This window comes from Spinacia oleracea, chromosome 4, assembly GCF_020520425.1.
Source record: "Spinacia oleracea cultivar Varoflay chromosome 4, BTI_SOV_V1, whole genome shotgun sequence".
Taxonomy (NCBI): Eukaryota; Viridiplantae; Streptophyta; class Magnoliopsida; order Caryophyllales; family Amaranthaceae; genus Spinacia; species Spinacia oleracea.
The window spans coordinates 142,989,785-143,012,894 of NC_079490.1; the positions used below are offsets into that span (position 1 = coordinate 142,989,785).

General features: G+C 38.5%; 1 protein-coding gene across 1 annotated transcript; it reads left to right on the top strand.

Annotated features, from left to right (window-relative positions):
• The first annotated feature begins 5,932 nt into the window (after positions 1-5,932).
• LOC110801908 (septum-promoting GTP-binding protein 1) lies at positions 5,933-9,508 on the top strand. The gene is made up of 6 exons (XM_022007316.2): positions 5,933-6,401; positions 6,502-6,622; positions 6,723-6,819; positions 6,941-6,980; positions 8,260-8,343; positions 9,092-9,508. The coding sequence occupies exons 1-6, from the start codon at positions 6,060-6,062 to the stop codon at positions 9,254-9,256; spliced, it is 849 nt and encodes a 282-aa protein (XP_021863008.1). The 5' UTR covers positions 5,933-6,059; the 3' UTR covers positions 9,257-9,508.
• Positions 9,509-23,110: the final 13,602 nt, after the last annotated feature.

The following is a 23,110-nucleotide window of genomic DNA, read 5'->3' on the forward strand; positions in this document are numbered from 1 at the left end:
CAAACCGCATAGGTCCTTATTTTCAAAAACATCAAACAGATTCGTCCACTTCCATCGGACGGGGGGTCCCCCTCAGCGGACAGGCTCGCCATCTTCAGCCGGCGGGGTCTACGTCACAAACCGCGTAGGTCCTTATTTTCAAAAACATTAAACAGATTCGTCCACTTCTATCGGACGGGGGGTCCACCCTCAGAGGACAGGCTCGCCCACCTTCAGCGGGCGGGGTCTGCGTCACTAACAGCGCAGGTCCTTACTCGCTGCAGCGATAACTTTTATTGGTTTTCCCTTTTTCCAAAAATTAAAGGATTGGTTTGTTGGATTTTCCTTCGTTTTACTTCCTATAAAAACAAGGGGGTTTTCTCGTTTAGCTAGCCCTAAAAATGAGAATCTTTAAAAACGTTTTACCTCGTGATTGGGCTTGGCCAGGCACAATTACACTTTACAGCTTTAATTTCGAAAACATCTGTAGTTACTCCCAATGACAAAGTGAGGGAATTTCTACGCATCTTTAGATCCTTCCAATGAAAAAGTGAGGAAGTTTCTATACTATCAGTTGACAAATCCCAATGACACGTGAGGGATATGTCGACACTTCAAGTGATGACCCTTAAGTCAAATGTTATCACTCGGGGGCTCGTGAGACCCTCGCAAAACAGGTCACATACACCATGGCTTGTGTGACGCACTCCGTCTAATACTTTGAACATCGTCTTACTCCAAGACTCAGTCAAAGTGGGGGCTAACTGTAGACACCTACTTTTGTCCCCATTCCCGCAAGGGAAAGGTTCGATGATGAAAGCATAAAAACTCCACTTGACAACGCATCTCCTATAAAATAAACGAATCTCGATTCCCCATTTCATTTCACCCGAAACCTGCTATTTATGGAAACCTGCTAAAAATAGTAACTGCCGTAGCAGGTAGTTGCTAAAAGTGGCAAATCATAAAAGATAGAAACCTGTCAGAATTAGGTGTTGCATTCCAACATAAATCCTAAATGAGATAGAAAACCGCGAGAATCCTATTCCTAATAGGATTCGGAAATAAGAGTTACGTATTAATTAAAATCCTAACGAGCCTAGAGTTCGTAACGGGCCCAGACGCATTCCGTCACAAAATTGATACGCGCTAAAAGACTCGGATTAATCTCAAACTCTACGGATTTTAGGAATCCGAATCTGACTAAACAAAACTGCCCAGATCCTATTTTCAACGCCTGGCTCTGGGCGCCGAAATCTTCGGCGCCCAGGCCTGGGCGCTGAAAATACCTGGGTACGTCTCTTTTCCTAATTCTTTGCGGATTAGAACTCTGCAATTCTATCTTTCCACGAACTCTTCCCTATAAATAGGCCCCTAGTTTCGACGTGAAGAAACACACAACAACACATAATATACTCTGAGTATTGACTCTAAACCCCTTAGCCTAAGCCTCTCGCTGCGAAACTGTTCACGCGTTCTGTCGCAATCGATCCATAAATCGAACAGAACGTATCCTGTCCCATAGTCGAGATTCGTTAAATAAAAAGGAGAAATAGCAAAATCAAAGTGGTTAGTTTTCTGAGAACCGTGACGCACCTCTCAAGGGTGCGTCGTAATGTGTCTCTTTTCGATGATTTAACCGCTTTCCTCGCCTTTTTTATGAACTGTTAAACTAACCTAATATGATTGTTCTATCACGCCTAACAAATATAATATTTTTGGGAAATCAGATTATCATGCTAGGTCCCTTAATGTTATTTAAATTAGATAATCACGATCGAATTAGTATTATATGTTGCATATTTCTAAAATCAATTCAGATTAGTTTAATAGTTAACGCATGTCCCTTCAATTATTTATGCTGAGCTAGTAAGGATATCCTGCCTCTGGAGTTATCGACGAGCGAATTACTCCTCTCGGTAGTTACAGTCCCCCGAACCCTCAATCTCTACCTTGCGGGTGTATATTGAGAGATCCCCACACCAGGGATCACAAGGGAACCTACGGCCGTCGTGGTCAAACATAATTGCACTCCCTTTATGTCACGATAACCGGGTTTTGTCAGTTTTTCTCATTGTTGTTAAAAACTGAATGGCGACTCCTATATTACTAGTCAATTGGGTGTACACTCACAGGAAATCCAATTACACTTGATTGAATAAAAATAATCGTCACACCCACGAGGGGCAAGGTCACGCATTAGCCTCGCGCTTTTTCGACCCCCTCACACATATGCTGTTAGTAGATTGAGTATGTATACTCATAGTCCTAATCGTGATCATTGGAATGCTTTAGTAAGACTATTGAGGTACTTGAAACACACTATCAGTTGGTTTGCACTATCGTAGGACACCTTGTGTTTTAGAAGGATATTGCGATGCTAATTGGGTGTCAGATAATGATGAGATTCATTCTACTAGTGGTTATGTTTTCACTCTTTCTAGTGGTGCTATTTTATGGAAATCGTCTAAACAAACTTGTATTGCTAAATCTACAATGGAATATGAGTTTATTGCTTTAGAATTAGCAAGTCAAGAAGCCGAGTGGCTAAGGAGTCTGCTAGCTCATATTCCATTGTGGGGGGAAGCCAGCTCCATCAGTGTCCATGCATTGTTACTCACTAGTTGCAATTGGGGTAGGGAATAATCAATACTATAATGGAAAAAGGAGGCACATTCACGTGAGGCATGCAATTGTAAGAGATCTGATCATAAATAATGTGATATCACCTGAGTATGTAAAGTCAGAGATGAATATTGCAGATCCTCTCACCAAAGGCCTTTGTAAGAAAAATGTGCATGAGTCGGCGCGAGGAATGAGTTTAGAGCCTATTGAGGAGTGAATTGTGATGGATACCCATCTTTGAGAAATCTAAATTCAATGGGTCAAACTAATTCACAAAAGAACTCGCATTTTGTATACTACTTCCATTCCTATTAATAAAGTGATGTAGTATTTTGTTTCATTGTCAAATGTGTAAGGATGAGCCAAACCTCTTAATAAGTTCATAGCATATTGAGGTGATTTATGACAGTACAAACTTGATGAACTTACCTATGTGAATGTGGGGGCTACACCCAACCCCTTATGAGGTTCCTTGGCTTAGGACATCTAGAGAGTTCATGAAAGACCAGGAATTTGTGGGGCACTGACTATTAAAGTTCGCGAGAACACTACTTGTTTTGAGAAAAGTTTGGTGCGATGTTGTATTACTACAATCCCCATGCAAGGTTCAAGGATTAATCCACCTTATATAGTTGTATGTATGGGTGTTCATTACCGGGTACCCGGCTAAACGGGTATTCGAAATTGCGGGTAGTTGTTTGGTCGGCCCGTGACCCGGGTACCCGGTTATCCCGGGTTGGGTCATTGGTACCCGACTTATTTTATTATTAAAAAATATCATACTTATCTTTCCCTAACTCCTATAAATATTACATTATATTATATAAAATTAAAAACATCCAATAGAAATATCCAAAACTTTACAAAAAGCATAATTCCAAACAGCTGCATAATTACACTAGCACAATTATAACTCCATTTTCCAACACTTTTACAAAGCAGTAGCATAGGAAGCTTATTAGCTTACACATGCCGCTTAAATGGCTCAAGGCCTCAACAAACAATGTAGAATTTCCAAGGAAAACTAAGCCAATAAACAAAGTACAAAACAAATGTTAACTAGCATTCTAATAATGCTCATTCACATCCAATGATTTCTTTCCCCCTCTCCTCTTCTGTTTTGTTGGAAAGCTCCTCTAATATCTCAGGTTCATCAGACTCCTCTTCAACAGTTCGACTAGAATCCACCTCCAAGTGGTCGGAATCAATATTGTTGACATAAGCTTCCATTTTTCTGGTAAATAAAAAACCACATGATCAATGTAACAAAAAAATATCAATAATTATATTCCAGCATGTAGTACAATCAGTAACTCAAATTATAAAACAATAAACAATTATAAGCCCCAATGCCCAATTCATAAACTCTATAGTCTATATTATAATCATTTAAATTAGTAACAAAAAAATGTGTATGTTGTTGTTCTTGCCAATTTTGCAGAGACCCCACAATGTCGTGATTCCTAATAGTTGTTCAGTTGTTCTTTCTAATTTGAACACATTATCTTATTTAAATCAATTATCAACGAATTGAAATGACAAACGTGATTATAAAGAATAATAATATTCCATTGTTTTATCACACCTCTAAGAACGTGATTAAGCATCATGAAAAAATATGATTGCAAAAAAAAAACCATTACCTTGAATCTTGATTGCTGGTCGGGGAACTGATGCGACGGTGTACTAGCGGTAGACTGGCGATGGACAGCTAGCTGCTACCTGCTGGTATGCCGGCCTGAGAGAGTGAGCGAGATTGCGAGAGAGCCAGAGGGGGTGAGAGTGAGAGAGACACCGAATGAGAGGCGAATGGCGGAGAGTTTTTGAGAAACCATTAATTCCTAAACTCCTAAAGTCTAAAGTTGACGCATAAAAAAATATTTTATTTTTTTTGTTTTTACCCATGCCCCAACCCGGTACCCGGAATATTTACAAGATCGGGTATCCGACCCATTTATTTCAGTAAAATTAGCAAATTACCCGCATAATTTACGCGGGGTCAGCGGGTCGGGTAATGCAGGTCGGGTATTTTTGAACACCCTTAGTTGTATGACATACTAGTATGCACTAGTTATCAATTCAAGTCCACACGACATTGATACTTGTAAAACTAAGTATCCCTTGCCCATAACATATTTCATAATCAAGTCGTTCTTCTTTTGAATCATGTGGGGGAATGTTAGAGTTTGTTCCTCCAAAGTTATGCTTCAAAAGAAGGAAATTTCATTTTTTCCACATTGATAAAAAAAATCACATGCATGTTATCTTCTTTAAATATAGCACTACCCTTTAATGATTTGTTAGAATACTAGAGAGGTGGGACTAATAACCACACGCGCCTGCGCCGGGTCGAGCGAGGGCGGGTGGCGCGGCGCGTTCGTGGGTGTCGGGGTGGGTGTGGCTCCTTTTTCCTAACCATTATTAGTTTTGGTCGTGTAATCTTTGCAAGATTTACGTAACGGTTAATTGATTTCTTTGACAATTTGATTTCCGTCAAAGATATTATCCCGATTTTTGCTTCAGTTACGGGATCAATCAAAGATTAATCGATTGTGTTTCCGTTTTTCTGGCTTGACCGTTTTTGCTATAAAACACCACCTTCCCTTCCAGAAAAGGGACACAGAAAATAATCTCTTCCTCTTCTCCGAAATGAAAACACAAAATCACCATTGTTCTGGGAATTTCTAGGGTGTTCTCAATCTAGTTATTCATCGTACACCGAAGAATTGAAGTCGTGTATCCATGAGGATCAGTTGCTACAAGTCCGCGTGTACTTAACGGAACATATTCGATTTTAGGGCAGTAATTGGTGTCACGACACGACGTTATTACATATAATCTTGTTCTAATTATTATTGTTATTACTTATTAGTCATAGTTCCTGCATATTTGTATACACAGATTCTTATTTACAAAAGGTGTACAATAAATATTGTACACCGGAGTAAAAGTTAACTCAAAATGTTTAAAAGTTAAGCTTATATATGTAAAAGTTATCTATTTTTTAGTGATAAATTTTTTCATTTCAGTAAAACATATTTCTTTAAAACCACTAATAATGTATAAAATTAATCATTTAACCATTTCTATCAACTTTTTTTTTTTACTAATATTAAAGTTAATCAAAACTAAGTTAAAGTTACAAAAAAATGGGTAAAAGTTATCTTGGTGTACAATAAATTTATTGTACACCTTTGGCGCGCAAGACCTTTTGATTTATATATATTAGGAACTATGATTAATGTTAGTTCCTAACTAACATTAAAAATAAATATTTTTCTAGTGTTACCTCTTTTCTCGTGGTTGACATAAATACCCCCACCCCCAAACTCTACGTTGGCAGGCTATCTGGACTAAACAAACACAAACCTTCTGCCTCTAAAATTCAAATTTCTCTACATGATAAAGTAATATTTTTTTTCTTTATTTTCTCTCTCCTTCTCCAATTACACTTTATGGGACAGAGCATCAATGAAGCCACCGGAAAGATGACGCAACTTTGCCGGAAAATTGTTCGTGTTAACATCAAATGGCCGGAAATTCTTGATCGAGTCACCGTCATCCGCCGGTTCTTCCGGTTTATTTGGAACAGGATTCTTGTTTGTTCTTGTGGTAATACTAACTTTAAATCACCGGCTACGGCTCAGTACCACCGTCTCAACTACCCCAATTCGCCGGAAACAGTCGAGGAGTTTGAGGTGACTGGTTTACGAAGTGGGTATGAGAGTGATTCTAATTTGGTTAATCTCAAGATTAGTTTGTTGGGTGATTGCCAAATTGGCAAAACTAGCTTTGTTGTAAGTTTCTCTCACTTTTTTATCATCATTAATCCTTAAATTAACTGCTAATTACATTTCTTGATTACTTAATTTTTGATTCATTTTGGTTGGTGGGTAGATTAAATATGTAGGAGATGAACAACAGAGGAGAAGTTTGCAGATGAAAGGGTTGAATTTGATGGATAAAACATTAGTTGTTAAAGGAGCTCGCATTGCTTTTAGCATTTGGGATGTTGCAGGTATTCGTCCTCTGGATTTAGTTGGCTAGTTCAAATTACACTAACCCGATTTTGATGTTCAGAGTTTTTAATTGTGGACTTTTTTTATGTGGAATTTTAGGTGATCATGATTCCCTAGATCATGTACCAATAGCTTGTAAAGATGCAGTTGCAATCTTGTTCATGTTTGATCTTACTAGCAGATGTACTTTGAATAGGTTTGCTCCTCCTTCAACTTCCATTTTGCAAAATGTTTATGATTAATTAACTTATAGTAATGCATTCTTAATTAGAGTGAAAAATTAAATTGATTAGAGTTGAAATCATGTGTTTTTGCAGTGTGATTGGATGGTATAATCAAGCAAGAAAGTGGAATCAGGTACTAGATTTGAAACCAGAACTTCCTTTTTCTTTATACTTTATATTTTCACAAAAAAGGAAAAGAAATTAAAACAGAAAACAGTAATTTGGTGGTTTCCCCATTCCTCGAATCTAAAGTACATATAGTGTGGTTGTTACATCGTGCAAATTTTATTGTACACTTGGATGTACAACTTGGTGTGGTGTAAATGTGTAATGCGTACATGCCATACGCCGCCCAAACGTTGTATTATACGGAGTATTTGTCAAACATTTGACAATTCAATTAAGTTGGTGATTTAGAAACAGTAAGTTGACTTGGAGGATGTACATGGGCATATTACTGTTTTTGTAAGTCGTAATTATAGTTAGATGGTGTAATGTCGTAGTTAGTGGAACTCCATGAATGATAATGAAGCTTAGTAAATAGTAATGGCGGCCATTCGTGACTAGAAAAGATCTATTGTGACTTTATTTTTTCTCTCTCTGGTAGGTAGATTTTAGACAAACAGGGAATACTTGAAAGGTCTCTGTAGTTAGCTAAATTAGTCTTCATCATTACGTTTACATAATGAAATGTCAATTTCCCCAACATATTATTTACCTCGATTATTTTCATAATTAAACTAGTTGAAAGGTCTTAATTTGAAAGTCATTTAAGTTGACTCACGTTTCTACCAATTTTACTTGTTCTATTTGAAGAAAATGACACTTAATTTCATTCTTTTCTAAATTTGATTAGTAACTTGGAATCTTGGATGACTTGGGGTTGTTAAGTTTATGAGTTTTACGCTTTAACATTTTCCATGTTTTACGATATTCTACTCGTCTCGGATAGTTTTTGGTGTGAATAAGCTACATGAGCTATATATAAATTGCAAATAAGGAAGTGGGGAAAGTATTTGTAAAACAAAATTCGTTGTTTATATTTAGTCTTGGTTTCTTAACTAATGAAGATCTTATTTTCCCCCTTAATTTGGAATTTTTTTTCCCCTTCCTATTTCATGGTCGGGATTGCCGGATTGGTGAATAAAAATCTAACACATTAGACGTCTTTAAGGTTCTTGCGATGAAATTATAGTAAGCTTTGTTCTTTTAGACTGAATTAATCAGAATTGAAATGAAATTATTGAACTTGAATTTAAATTAAGATTATTGAACTTGAACTTGAAATTATGCGACCTTTATCATTTTTGTTTAAATTAAGTCCAAAAAAGATGGACTTGGTGGTAATGAACATAATACTAGATGGATTGGTGGATTTAATTAATATGTTGTCCGTGAATGAATAATTGCAGACAGCAATTCCAATACTGATAGGCACCAAGTTTGATGATTTTGTTAGGCTTCCTCCAGATTTGCAGTGGACTATTGCGACTCAGGTAACAACCCAATCAACTCCTCTTATGAAATAAACAAACCTCTTAAATAGAAATCAGAAATCACCCTTCTTATTAGGGGTTAGTGTACTACTACTGTGTTGTATTAATCCGAACATATGGTTTTGGGTTGGAGTTTCTTTAGTAAGCTCGACTAATTCTTTTTTCCGGTCAATAAAAATAATTGGGGCCAGGGGGGTGGGAGGGGTGTTACATCACTTACTTGCCTTTCTTCATGTAGTCTTAATTGCACTTTAAATGATGATTGATGAATAATGGAGTTAGCTGCTTGATGGTCCTATTTCCTGTGTTTTTTTTAATGAATGTGTTATGTGACACCCCTGCAAATGTCTTTACCAGCCTAGCCTGTGTGTGTATTTTGGCTAAATCTGATCTGGGAAATCTGGGTGTATTTTCTTTGCATCTTTTCGATTTTCTGTCTTCTTTAATCTGGTCCAAGGGGGGAATACACGTTACGGAGTACGGAGTACGGAGTAACATTTTTTTTGTTACCAGTTTACATTTCATAGCTTTCAGATTTTCTGCTGTCCTGTTTCTGATTGGCGCATGTAGGTTGTACACTTGTACACTTGTAGTGTGTTGATAATTCGTCCACGTGCAAAAGAAACTAAGTAAATTTGTGTGATTTGTTTATTCACTAGTGTTTTGAGTACCTATAGCGATGAGTACATTTTATCTTTGTTAATTAAGCCTTTGATCATGGTATAAATTGGAATAATTTTGAATGCAGGCGAGAGCATATGCAAAGGCAATGGACGCAACACTTTTCTTCTCAAGTGCAACTCATAACATAAACGTGAACAAGATATTCAAGTTCATCATGGCCAAGCTCTTTAACTTGCCATGGACTGTACAGAGGAATCTCACTATTGGAGAGCCAATTATTGATTTTTAGGTGTAATTCTTGTATCTTCTTCCAAGTTCACTGCCCCGGTGCGGTTCGGGGGTCTTCCTGTACATAGCTTCAACATAGAATCATAGATACATGAACAATGAGGACGAGGTAAAAGAAAGCCACAAAAAAGGGGATAAAAAGAGTCACGTAAATGAGTATTTTTAATGTTTTGATCTACAAATTGCATGTAAATGTATATATCATCAATTTAATTTCCCCCGTCAATTTCTCTAATCAAGCAAGATTGAACCAGGTTTAAGTCTTGAACCTCTACTAGGACTCTAGAAGCGACTAGTAGAGCCAACAGAAACCAAAAAAAATCTGTGCAAGAAGTCTGTCGAATTAGTCTAAGGTTTGTCATTTAAATGACGTTATTTTGGTGTTGATTTCCATTTTCAAAAGGAGAAATATGGTTATTCGTTTATTACGAAAATGCCATAAAATCAGCCAACAATTTTGCCAAGATGCATGCTATAACAGCATCTTTGAGGAGGAGAAAGGACAGAATGATGATGAGAAGTGTCTGTGGAAGTAGCAAAAAAAGGTCTTGGTTAATTGGAGGCCATTTTCAAGGCTAAAAAGAAAAACTTTAGGGCTCTCTACGAATTACTAGAATATCGAAAATGGAATAGGAATAGGAAGCCGGAAAGAATGAAGTAAGAGAAGGTTAAAAATCATTTGTTATTCATGGAAGAGATATCATGATTGAGTAAGAAAAAACAAAGGAGCCAATAAATAAGAAAAAGAGGTCAAGTTAATACTAATGGATGCTTACACTAATTAATTAGTGACTTACTAGACATGTATAATCCTAAAAAAGACATCAACTCATTAGTATGTACTCTTATATAGTAGGATATATAATCCCTCAATGTCACGATTTTATAAGCCTTACTCAAAACATTGAAAATTTAACCAACGTTTAAAAGTTAAGTTCGGTTTTTAATCAACTTCTAAAATTTCCTACATAAAAGTTAACTTTTCTTATTGCCACTAATTAAATTAGAATGAAATCTAGCTACCCAAAAAGTTAAGTTTTCGCATCAGAATGATGAGAATGTCTGTCTCAAATTTGTAATGCATCTGTCTCAAAGATTTTGAGACGACCTCTATAAGAACATTCTACATATGTTCGTTTTTAATCATTATTTTAAGGCGGATTTGGACAAATTAGAGATAAAATTCTTCATCTCTATAAAGTGATTATTTTATAGTGAAACTTTCTACAATTATTAGATCTATTTCCGCAGCCAAGCAGACATATATTGATTTGTACGTAGTACGGAGTATTAAACACACGTGATAAGAACACGATAAGCAAGTAAAAGACATAAATTTACTTTTCTTTCACGTTATAATTTTAAAATTACAAACATTGTCCAAATCTTATAAAAAACGATAGGTAACTCAATTTTCACTAAACTAAAATTAGTTAACCATATCATTAAAACGGCCAAATTTCATGCAAAAGGAGATTAGCTTTTCATAGCATTTTCTAAGATTTGTTTTTCAAATTCTGAGTTAGGAAATCTTTCCAAATCTTTTCTTTTCTTTTTCACCCAATAGAATTTGAGTTGTGTTTACACTCAAGTTATCTTGAGCTCCAGTTTTTTCGATTGATTCCCAAGGTTTTTTCAAAACCTTCTGTTCTTCCCTTCTTCCACGTGGTGTTCATGCATAGTAATTCAAGTGAATTTCAATCGGTTTTTCCTATAAATTTGGGAATTTATTTCTCTGAGTTCTTCACTCTTAAATCTCTACTCTTCTTCATCTCTTCCCCTCTGCAATCTTTTTTCTGTCTTCATAATGAGGAATAACAATTCTCAAAACAATAACAATCATCATCTTCACTCAAATGGGGGTATTTCCCAGAATGGGTATGCATTTCCAGATCCATCTTACAGAATGGGCCCTCTGGTAATTCCTCCACCAAATTTCAGTACTCAAGCAGGAATTAACTTCAATGCATGTGCAATTGGGGTATTTGTAGGGTTAAATCCTCCCTCTGAAGTGTTTGTGCAGCATATAGTTCGCTCAAGGTGGATAAGAAGAGATGAGATTCGAGTCCACAGGTCGGGACAATTTTTTCTCTTTGAATGTCGGAATCGTCAAGATCTGGAAGGGCTGGTTAGACAACAAACAGCTATTTGTGATGGTCGCATCATCAATTTTAGAATGTACCACTCCACTTTTGTTTCTCAACAAATTCTATTTAACACTACTCGCTTGTGGGTTAGAGTTTTTGGTCTTCCTTTACCGTCTTTGACTGCTAGTTGGGCGAGACAAATATTCCCGCATGTGGGAATGATTGATGTGTTGGAACATAATGAGGATAGGCTTCCACATCATTCGGAACTGAGGGCAAGGCTTTTCATTGACATCTCGCTTCCCCTAGTGCCAGGATGTTATGTTCCGTTGGAAGATGGAAAGGTTATTTGGGTCTATTTTGGGTATGAAGGTGTCTTTAAGTTTTGCAAAGCGTGTGGTTGTGCAGGTCATTCAACAAGTAGATGTGCGCCTGCACCAGAAGTGGCGGTCAGAAATTTGCCGCGTTGATTGGATGCGGTTCATGAGGAGGGATTAAGGGTACTGCATGGTCCATTGAATTATCCTTTCTACACCAACAACATTCAAGGTTGTTCAGAAATAGAAACACTAGTCTGAATTTGATGAGATATGAAGAACAAGAGGATGTGCCATTGTCGGAGAGATTTCGAGATGGTTTCCAGAATAGGGGAGGGGATGATTCGGAGGATAGTTCAACTTACTCTCCAGGTGGGAATACTGAAAGATATTTTACTGGGTCGGAGGATTTTGGAGATGAAGACATGCAGGAAGGTGGGGAAGCTAATCAAGGGGATAGGGATGTGGAGAACATGGTAGTTCAATCTCCTGGTAGACGATTTGGATTCTTCAATGATCCATATGAAGGAAATAATGCCCTTGGTCCAAGTATGCATTCTATGTTAAGTCTAATAAATGCGGTTCAGTATTAATTAACAAGTTAATAATTCAGTGAGATCAAGTGAGCTGAATGCCTAGCTAGAGGCTGCTTCAGTTCAAGTGGAATTAATGATATTAATCCACAGCTTACTCTTGACTGAACCCGTAGGGTCACACAAATAGTACGTAAACGGATCAAGTATTTAATGGCATTAAATACTCCATCTATGAATATTCGGAACCGACGGATCTTGGTTTCAGTGGGAGCTAAGATCGTCACAGGCAAGAAATGAATACTCCGGAAACGATGATATTGCCGGAAACGGAAATATGGATCGTATCGGAAATATGAATATTATCCAAGTCGTAGATGTTGCCGGAAACGGAAACATGGTACGTATCGGAAAATATTGTTGGAAATGGAAATATTACCAGAATCGGAAATATTGCCGGAAACGGAAATATTGTCAGAATCGGAAATATTGCCGGAATCGGAAAATAATTCCGGAAACGGAAATATTAAATATTTGTTCGAAACGGAAATTAATTCCGGAATCGGAAATATTAAATATTGTTCGTATCGGAAATAGATTCCGGAAATGGAATTTTAATCGGAAGCGTATCGTACGAATTAGCATCGGACGAGGCCTGCCGGACGAAGGCCCAGCACGAAGCCAGGCCGTCGCCCAGCAAGCACGCACGCCACAGCCCAGCGCGCACAAGGCCACGCATGCGTGGGCCGCGCTGCGTGGGCTGCTGCTCGCATGCGTGGGCAGCCCTTGTGGCTGCCGTGTGTGTGTGAGTTTGAGCTCATGCGAGATTCCTGAATCTGCAAGAGTCAGTGTATGATTAAATGTCTATTCCTATTGGATAAATTGATTAAGTAGAATTCATGTAGAATTCTAATTCCAATTAATTCGCATCCTACTAGGATTACGATTCCTTTTCCATAACTCTATAAATAAAGGCCTAGGGGTCATAATTTATACATAAGTTTCAAAGTATTCAAAAGTGAGTTTTTTGAGAGAAAATTCAAACACCCATCTTGCCCCAAAAGTGCCGAATTTTCTGAGTACCTTAAGGGCGATTCTAGTTGGTCAATCTTAAGGCGGATCCGGACGTGCTGTGGACTTTCTACGGAGGGACGACACTTGGAGTCCTAAAAGACTTGTTCTTGTTCGGTTCGGGCGCAGCTAGGGAAGGCACGCAACAAAGAGTATGCATCTAAACTATGCTAAATGATTATGTGTAAATAATATGTTTCCTGGGTTAATGGTTGTTTCCGCATGATCTATGTAATGTCATATGTATCATAACTATAACAGTGGTATCACGAGCCCCTTATTATTTTCATAATCTAAATTGCATGAACATGGTTAAATATTACAAATTTGCAAGAATTAAAAGGGGTGATTAATTTTCGTAATTGTTAATTAATTGCAAATTGCGTTTATTTAATTATATGTACGCAGTTTTTCGGCAGTTTCTTCATTACTCATCCGAATTGAGTGATTTTTGTGTCAATTCCGCATGTAAAAGGCATTCTAAAATTTTGACAAAAATAGTATTTTTCTGCCGAACCCAGAATTCTCAAATTCGAAGCCTAACTATGACTTTTCGAAGGTTTTAGTTTTTCGAATGCAAAATTTCGTAAATTTAAGATGTTAAATTAAATATTTGCGATTCCTGTTGATAAATCTTGAATTTTTGATTGACCTACTGCATATGTTTAACAAGTTTGAATGCCTAGTCTTGTTAATTATGCAATCTAATTTGTAATTATGATTAATTTGTTGAAAATTAGAATAATTTAGAATTAATTTGATTTTCATAATTAATTGTAATTTAATTAGAAACCTATGATTAAAAACCACCATAAAAATTGTAAATTTACGATAAATTTTAAATTTTTATGACCTAGACTTGAATCCATATCAATCGGAAATCAATTGGATAATAAATTTTCGATTTTTCGCCCTAAAATTATGAAATTAATAATATTTATTAATTTGTCATTAATTTTAAATATAAATTTTAAATTTTATGCGATTCGTTCAAATAACTTGCACGCACGAAGCAATGGACGCTTCGTGTTACCCTTAAGGGGTGTTGTATAATGCGGGCATGCGACGACGAGCAAGGGAGCTCGTCGCCCGTGCGGCACGAATGCAATGAGCAAGGGCGTAGTGCACGAGCGCAAGGCAGCAGCCCTGCCTTGTGTCGTGTGCCACGAGCAATGAACGTATGGGCATGGGCGAGGGGCGAGCCAAGGCAGTCGCGTGTGGGCAGCAAGCGAGCTGCGCCACAACGCGCGCTGCCTCGCACAACAGCGCGCAGCCTCGTGCGCAGCGAGCGCAAGCTCGCGTGCCACGAGCGCTGCGCCCAGCATCACTCGCGCGCACCAGCGCGCGATCTCGCGCGCCAGCGAGCGATGCAGCGCCCCAGCGAGCGATGGCTCGCGCGCACCAGCGAGCGATCTCGCGCGCCAGCGCGCGATCTCGCGCGCCAGCGAGCGATGCAGCGCCCCAGCGAGCGATGGCTCGCGCGCACCAGCGAGCGATCTCGCGCACCAGCGAGCGCGGTAACGCGCGCGCGCTGCGAGCGATAGCTCGCGTGCGGTGGGCGCTGTGCGGAGGCTTGTGTATGGGACAGCAGCAGCTATGCAACGAGCGCATGGGCTGCGCGCACATGGCCAGCAATGGCTGTGTGCGTACAGCCCATGGGCGTGCAACGCGTAGGGTGTTTGCGTTACGATTAGATCGTTTTGAATGTTTAATTTGAAAATTTCAGTTCACGTAATTTTTAATTGATTTTAAAATTAATAATTTGAATTAATTTCTTGGATTTTAATTTTGAATATTATAATTATAATAAATGGCATTTATTCTAATTATTTTACTAAAATTAAAATCATGAATTAATTTAAATGCGACTGAAATTAAATTAAATTTTTGGATTCAATTATAAATTTATATGAGCTTTAAATTTTAATTAAATTTGTATGTTTCCGGTTAGACTAGAAATACAATTTTATGTTTAAAATTAGTAAAGCATATGAATTTATTGGTTTGAGTGGGAGTGCTTTTAGTCATAAACTCTTGATTAGGTCTACAAATCCTTAAGGTTAAAACAACTCGATTAGAATTAATAAGGACTGAATAATTGGTAGATTATTGGTGCCCTTGATTAATTGCTGCAAATGTTTACGTGATGCATAATGTGTTTAACTAACCAGCTATGTGGGCCATTCATGATAATGAATGGGTGAATGGTATATATTGTATATGTACTGTTTTGCAGGTTATGAAGTGACTAGTATGGCCCAAATAGGATAGAAAATATGGTCTGCGTACCATTAATTTGAATGTAATTGGTCTAAAGTACCAAAGTTGTTTTTTAATTCAAATATGGTCTGCGTACCATCAAATAGTTGTAATTAGTTATAACTTATCCTATTTGAAGAAAATGGTGCCTCCCACGGAGATTTTCAAGACGGACTTTGAAGTCAAAGCTTCAAGATGAAGTCGGGCCATACTAGATCACAAATATCTTATGCATGTTTTAAGTTATTTATTGCTTTAAATATGTCTTAAAATGCATGAGATCAAAAGCTTGATTATGTTGCATGATTAAGGATTTTAGTTCACTTAAAATCTAACCAACATAGTAAGAGCCTTAAGTTCCAAACTTAAAAATTGAGTTAAAAGGTGCCATGCCAAAATATACACTTGCTTGGATATCCTTTACATCAATCTAGTAATAGTTTTCGCTCAGCGAGGTGTTACTTATTGGTCCTAAAGGGGCAAGGTACACAAATAATTGTGAGTACATGTTAGTTTTGGTGAAACTCAACGATATAAGTAAGGAGTCCTTTTATGTCGTGGCAAATTCGATAGGTTTACCTAATAAGTTCTTAGACGTACCTATCAACCAAGAATAGTTTCTAGACTATTAGCAAAAGGCTTTTGCTTACCTAAGATGTTCTAGGATTAAGTCGACAAACTGTGCTTAGTTCTTCAATGATTTTAGGATCTTGGAATCATTTTATTCACACCTGCCGGAACACATAACTTGAATAAAATGCTTAATAAACATTGAATTATGCATGTATGCTAGAATTTAAGTTTATTAAGAGAAACTGTGAATGGTTATTTATTTGTTTATTCTTTTCAATTGTAGTTTTAATATGGCAAACAACAATCAAAACATCATCATGGGTTCTGAGCTTATGGTCAAGCTGAACCTGACAAATTTTCTTGAATGGGAAGCTAAGCTAGTTGAAATAGTCAAACTCAATGGACTTGAGTATGTACTATCACATCCCATGCCAAGCTACTATGCCAGAGACATGACCCCTGAGAGATTTTACGCCTGGGATGCGGATCTCAAAAAGGTTATGAGTCTCATGCTGAACAATATCCCTGATGATTGGGCTAGAAGGTTTGTAGCTTATGAACCTTTTACGCTCATCAAGAATCTGAGGGATATCTGTCGTGGAAGTACGGAGGACAGGGACCTGAACGTCCATGAGTTGATTGAATCAATGTCTGGGCTAAAGGTTAGTTCTCCCAACAGGTGTTATAGGATGGAGGTCCAAGAAACACATGTTCAGCTCCTTCGCACTAAACAGAGGGTAGGCGTCCCACTGAGGTTCCATGTGGATCTTATGTGTTCATATTTTGATCGCCTAAGTCTACTAGGAACACCAATAAGCGAAAGGATGGCAGTCTCTGTCTTGCTCAATTCACTACACAGTGGGTTTGGTCGCTTCAAGCAACAATACCTAAGTGAACCAAGAGAAGAAACAGTTGCAGAATTTATTCACCTTGTCAGAAAGGCTGAAATAGTACTGGACTGTGAAGCCAAAGATTTACTCAAGGCTAGAAAGAGACCATTCAAGAAAGGTGGAAAGTCCAAGGGCAATGCTAAATCAAAGCAGGACAAGTCCACATCAAGCTGTCTTTATTGTGATGGAATAGGCCATTACAAAAGAGAATGTCCAAAGCTAAAGGAAGATCAGAAGAACGGAACAGTCGTTCCATCTTCAGGTATTTTCGTTATAGACTGTATACTTGCTAATTCAACTTCTTGGGTATTAGATACAGGTTGTGGCTCACACTTATGTTCCAATCCACAGGGACTAAGAAGAAGTAGAAAGTTAAGCAAGGGTGAAGTCGACCTACGAGTGGGAAATGGAGCACGGATTGCTGCATTAGCTGTAGGAACATACTATTTGTCGTTGCCCTCCGGGCTAGTTTTGGAACTGGAAGAATGTTTCCATGTTCCAAGTCTTACTAAAAACATCATTTCAGTTTCTTGCTTAGATGCTAAGGGATTTTCCTTTATAATAAAAGACAATAGTTGTTCGTTTTATTTTAAAGAGATGTTTTATGGATCTGCTAGATTAGTCAATGGACTTTATTTATTAGATCACGACAAACAAGTATATAACATAAATACCAAAAAGGCCAAAAAGGATGATTCAGATCTCACCTATCTGTGGCATTGTCGATTAGGCCATATAAACTTGAAACGCTTAGAAAGACTTCAAAGGGAAGGAATTCTAGAACCATTTGACTTAGAGGATTATGGTAAATGCGAATCATGTTTACTTGGCAAAATGACAAAGCAACCTTTCTCTAAAGTTGGAGAAAGAGCAAATGAACTATTGGGTTTAATCCATACAGATGTATGTGGACCAATGAGTACAAATGCTAGAGGTGGTTTCAGCTACTTTATCACTTTCACTGATGACTTCAGTAGGTATGGTTATGTCTACCTAATGAAGCATAAGTCTGAATCCTTTGACAAATTCAAGGAATTTCAGAGTGAAGTAGAGAATCAATTAGGCAAGAAGATTAAGGCACTGCGGTCTGATAGAGGCGGTGAATATCTGAGCTATGAATTTGATGACCATCTGAAAGAATGTGGAATTCTATCAGAATTGACTCCTCCTGGAACACCACAATGGAACGGTGTGTCAGAACGGAGGAACAGAACCTTGCTAGACATGGTCAGGTCAATGATGGGTCAGGCCGAACTTCCATTAGAATTTTGGGGACATGCACTAAATACAGCTGCACTCACTATAAATAGAGCTCCGTCTAAAGCTGTCGAAAAGACTCCATACGAATTATGGTTTGGAAAGCCTCCAAATGTGTCTTTTCTTAAGATTTGGGGATGTGAAGTTTACGTCAAACGATTAATTTCAGACAAACTTCATCCAAAATCTGACAAATGTATCCTTGTGGGCTATCCAAAGGAAACAAAGGGGTATTACTTCTACAATACATCTGAGAACAAAGTGTTTGTTGCTCGAGATGGTGTCTTTTTGGAGAAAGATCACATTTCCAAAATGACAAGTGGGAGAAAAGTAGACCTCGAAGAAATTCGAGTCGAACAACAAACTCTAGAGAATGCTCAAGATGACATTCAGGATGAAACTCAGAGATCTTTAGAAGAATCTGGTGAGAATCATGGTCAATCTAGAAATGTTACCCCGCGTAGATCGCAAAGATATAGATCTCAACCGGAAAGGTACTTAGGTATTTTGACGAACGAGAGCTATGACGTTCTATTACTTGAAAGTGATGAACCTGCGACTTACAAGCAAGCTATGACGAGCCCTAGCTCCAAGCAATGGCAAGAAGCCATGCAATCTGAATTAGACTCCATGTCGGAAAACCAAGTATGGGATTTGGTCGATTTGCCAGATGGCTACCAAGCCATTGGAAGCAAATGGGTTTTCAAACTGAAAAAGGACAAGGATGGGAAACTTGAAGTTTTCAAAGCTAGATTGGTTGCAAAAGGTTACAGGCAAGTCCACGGTGTGGATTACGATGAAACCTTTTCACCAGTTGCAATGCTAAAGTCTATTCGAATAATGTTAGCAATCGCTGCATATTACGATTACGAAATATGGCAGATGGATGTCAAAACTGCTTTCTTAAACGGCGTTTTAACAGAAACTGTGTTTATGACACAGCCTGAAGGTTTTGAGGATCCAAAGAATGCTAAAAAGGTATGCAAGCTAAAGAAGTCAATCTACGGATTGAAGCAGGCATCCAGGAGCTGGAATATACGTTTTGATGAAGCAGTCAGTGACTTTGGTTTCATCAAGAACGCAGACGAATCTTGTGTATACAAGAAGGTCAGTGGGAGCAAAATTGCTTTCCTAGTATTATATGTCGACGACATATTGCTTATCGGAAATGACATTCCTATGTTGAACTCTGTCAAGATTTGGCTTGGGAAATGTTTTTCGATGAAGGATCTAGGAGAAGCACAGTACATATTGGGCATCAAGATTTACAAAGATAGATCTAAAAAGATGATTGGACTTAGTCAAAGCACTTATATCAATAAGGTGCTTGATAGGTTCAAGATGGCGGACTCCAAGCGAGGCTACCTACCCATGTCTCATGGAATGACTCTAAGCAAGACTCAGTGCCCAAAAACACTTGATGAGCGTAGACGAATGAATGGGATTCCATATGCATCATTGATTGGTTCAATAATGTATGCTATGATATGTACACGCCCGGATGTTGCGTACGCACTCAGTGCTACGAGCAGATACCAGTCAGACCCAGGAGAGGCGCATTGGACTGCTGCCAAGAATATTCTGAAGTACCTGAAAAGGCACAAAGATGACTTCCTGGTCTATGGTGGAGATGATGAATTAATTGTTAAAGGCTATACGGACGCAAGTTTCCAAACCGACAAAGATGATTTCAGATCACAGTCTGGGTTTGTCTTCTGCCTCAACGGAGGAGCAGTAAGCTGGAAAAGTGCTAAGCAAAGCACCATTGCGGATTCTACAACTGAAGCGGAGTACATTGCTGCACATGAAGCAGCAAAGGAAGCTATATGGCTAAGGAAGTTCATAGGAGAACTTGGTGTAGTCCCCTCCATTAAAGGACCAATAGCCCTGTATTGTGATAATAACGGAGCTATTGCACAGGCAAAAGAGCCTAGACACCACCAGAGAGTCAAGCATGTACTTCGTAGATTTCACCTTCTACGAGAGTTCGTTGAAAGAAAAGAAGTCGAGATAAGCAAAATTGGAACTGATGACAACATATCAGATCCATTAACTAAACCTCTGCCGCAAGCGAAGCACAACTCGCACACTGCAGCTATGGGAATCAAGCATATTGGAGAATGGCTTTGATGTCTCTGTTTAATGTTTTAAAGTTTTAGAGTTTAAATCTTTGTAAAACATTATTGGTTAATCATTCACAATAAATGAAAGGAATTCATTTTTCCATTTAATTTGTGGTTTATTAAATGATGAGTCCCTTCAACTTGACGATATATTCAAGATAGACTGTCAGGACCAGTCCTGTGACTAAGAAATGTCTATCAAGTGAACTTGAATGTCAAAGGTTGAAAATGGTCCCTAGTCGGAGTTTTCTATAAAATTGGACGCATAGAAAACGTTAGACGATTAGAATGCAAGATGACTAGTAGTTCTGTTTCTTGAACTATGTGGACATGGCAATGTCATAATCATTTGCATAGATACTTACTTTGGGAAGACTAGTATCGGACAAGACCTATGAAACTTTACTGTAAGAGATGAAAGTCTGTCATAAGTAAATTTCATTAAATTATTAGACACTAAATCCTCAATACCTGAGTGATTTGAGATTACTTGTTTGAGAACTGGTTGCTTTGACGTTGACCAACCGTCGCACCGTAAAAGGAGGCTATAAAGGCAACGCTCAGGTAATCACCTATCAAACGAAGTCTAATCTCAAGATCGCAAGATTGGGATTGTCCTCCCATAAATCGGGATGAGATGCTTAAAAGTTGTACAAGGCCACTCGGAGAGCTAGAAACTGTGAAATGCATGGCCGTGCTCGGATGAATCATAGGCTATGATTATCTGTTTATTTGATCAGTTGAACTCTGAAACCGAGGAACACCTCTGGACATAATAAGGATGACAACTCTTACCTTATGTTCAAGAGCAAGCATCGAGCGACAAAGGAATTAGGAAATGCACACTTGTCCCTAAGGACAAGTGGGAGACTGAAGGAAATAATGCCCTTGGTCCAAGTATGCATTCTATGTTAAGTCTAATAAATGCGGTTCAGTATTAATTAACAAGTTAATAATTCAGTGAGATCAAGTGAGCTGAATGCCTAGCTAGAGGCCGCTTCAGTTCAAGTGGAATTAATGATATTAATCCACAGCTTACTCTTGACTGAACCCGTAGGGTCACACAAATAGTACGTAAACGGATCAAGTATTTAATGGCATTAAATACTCCATCTATGAATATTCGGAACCGACGGATCTTGGTTTCAGTGGGAGCTAAGATCGTCACAGGCAAGAAATGAATACTCCGGAAACGATGATATTGCCGGAAACGGAAATATGGATCGTATCGGAAATATGAATATTATCCAAGTCGTAGATGTTGCCGGAAACGGAAACATGGTACGTATCGGAAAATATTGTTGGAAATGGAAATATTACCAGAATCGGAAATATTGCCGGAAACGGAAATATTGTCAGAATCGGAAATATTGCCGGAATCGGAAAATAATTCCGGAAACGGAAATATTAAATATTTGTTCGAAACGGAAATTAATTCCGGAATCGGAAATATTAAATATTGTTCGTATCGGAAATAGATTCCGGAAATGGAATTTTAATCGGAAGCGTATCGTACGAATTAGCATCGGACGAGGCCTGCCGGACGAAGGCCCAGCACGAAGCCAGGCCGTCGCCCAGCAAGCACGCACGCCACAGCCCAGCGCGCACAAGGCCACGCATGCGTGGGCCGCGCTGCGTGGGCTGCTGCTCGCATGCGTGGGCAGCCCTTGTGGCTGCCGTGTGTGTGTGAGTTTGAGCTCATGCGAGATTCCTGAATCTGCAAGAGTCAGTGTATGATTAAATGTCTATTCCTATTGGATAAATTGATTAAGTAGAATTCATGTAGAATTCTAATTCCAATTAATTCGCATCCTACTAGGATTACGATTCCTTTTCCATAACTCTATAAATAAAGGCCTAGGGGTCATAATTTATACATAAGTTTCAAAGTATTCAAAAGTGAGTTTTTTGAGAGAAAATTCAAACACCCATCTTGCCCCAAAAGTGCCGAATTTTCTGAGTACCTTAAGGGCGATTCTAGTTGGTCAATCTTAAGGCGGATCCGGACGTGCTGTGGACTTTCTACGGAGGGACGACACTTGGAGTCCTAAAAGACTTGTTCTTGTTCGGTTCGGGCGCAGCTAGGGAAGGCACGCAACAAAGAGTATGCATCTAAACTATGCTAAATGATTATGTGTAAATAATATGTTTCCTGGGTTAATGGTTGTTTCCGCATGATCTATGTAATGTCATATGTATCATAACCTAACACCATATGCTCAGTATGTTCAGCAAAGAAGACCAATGAGTCCAGTGCATAGGAGGGAAGATGCTGATGCAAGGGATCGAAGTAGGGGGAATCAAGGTGAGGATCCAAACCCTAACCCTAACCCTAACCCTAACCCTAATAGTGTTTTGAATCCATATGTTAGAAACCCTGGGGCTATTGGGCCTTCTAGTAGTGGGGGGGGTCTACTGGGCCTGTTTCGAGTTCGTTTAGAAGGGGACCTTACTTTGATTTAAGAAGGGCGGCGACTTCTCTTAATTTAGACGTGGATAATTTGCCACCAGTGACAACTCTGGTTTTTAGAGGTATAAATTTCGAAGTGGGTGAATCCTCAAACCCAGTTAGAAGGGAAGATAGAAGAGAAGTGAGGGAGGATAGAGGAGAAGTTACTGGCAATCTATTCCGTACTTTAGGGATTGATAATTGGGTGACAACCCCACATAGCACAGTGCCAATGGTGGTTCAAGGAGGGGCGACAGGAACGGGCTTGTTGGAGGATATTACGGGTCATCGGATTT

Excerpts from the sequence above, each read along its gene's own strand:
- LOC110801908 (XM_022007316.2), top strand. The coding sequence starts at position 6,060 with ATGGGACAGAGCATCAATGAAGCCACCGGAAAGATGACGCAACTTTGC. Across the intron at positions 6,820-6,940 it reads AGCAGATGTACTTTGAATAG|TGTGATTGGATGGTATAATC; the intron begins GTTTGCTCCTCC and ends GTGTTTTTGCAG. Across the intron at positions 8,344-9,091 it reads AGTGGACTATTGCGACTCAG|GCGAGAGCATATGCAAAGGC; the intron begins GTAACAACCCAA and ends TTTTGAATGCAG.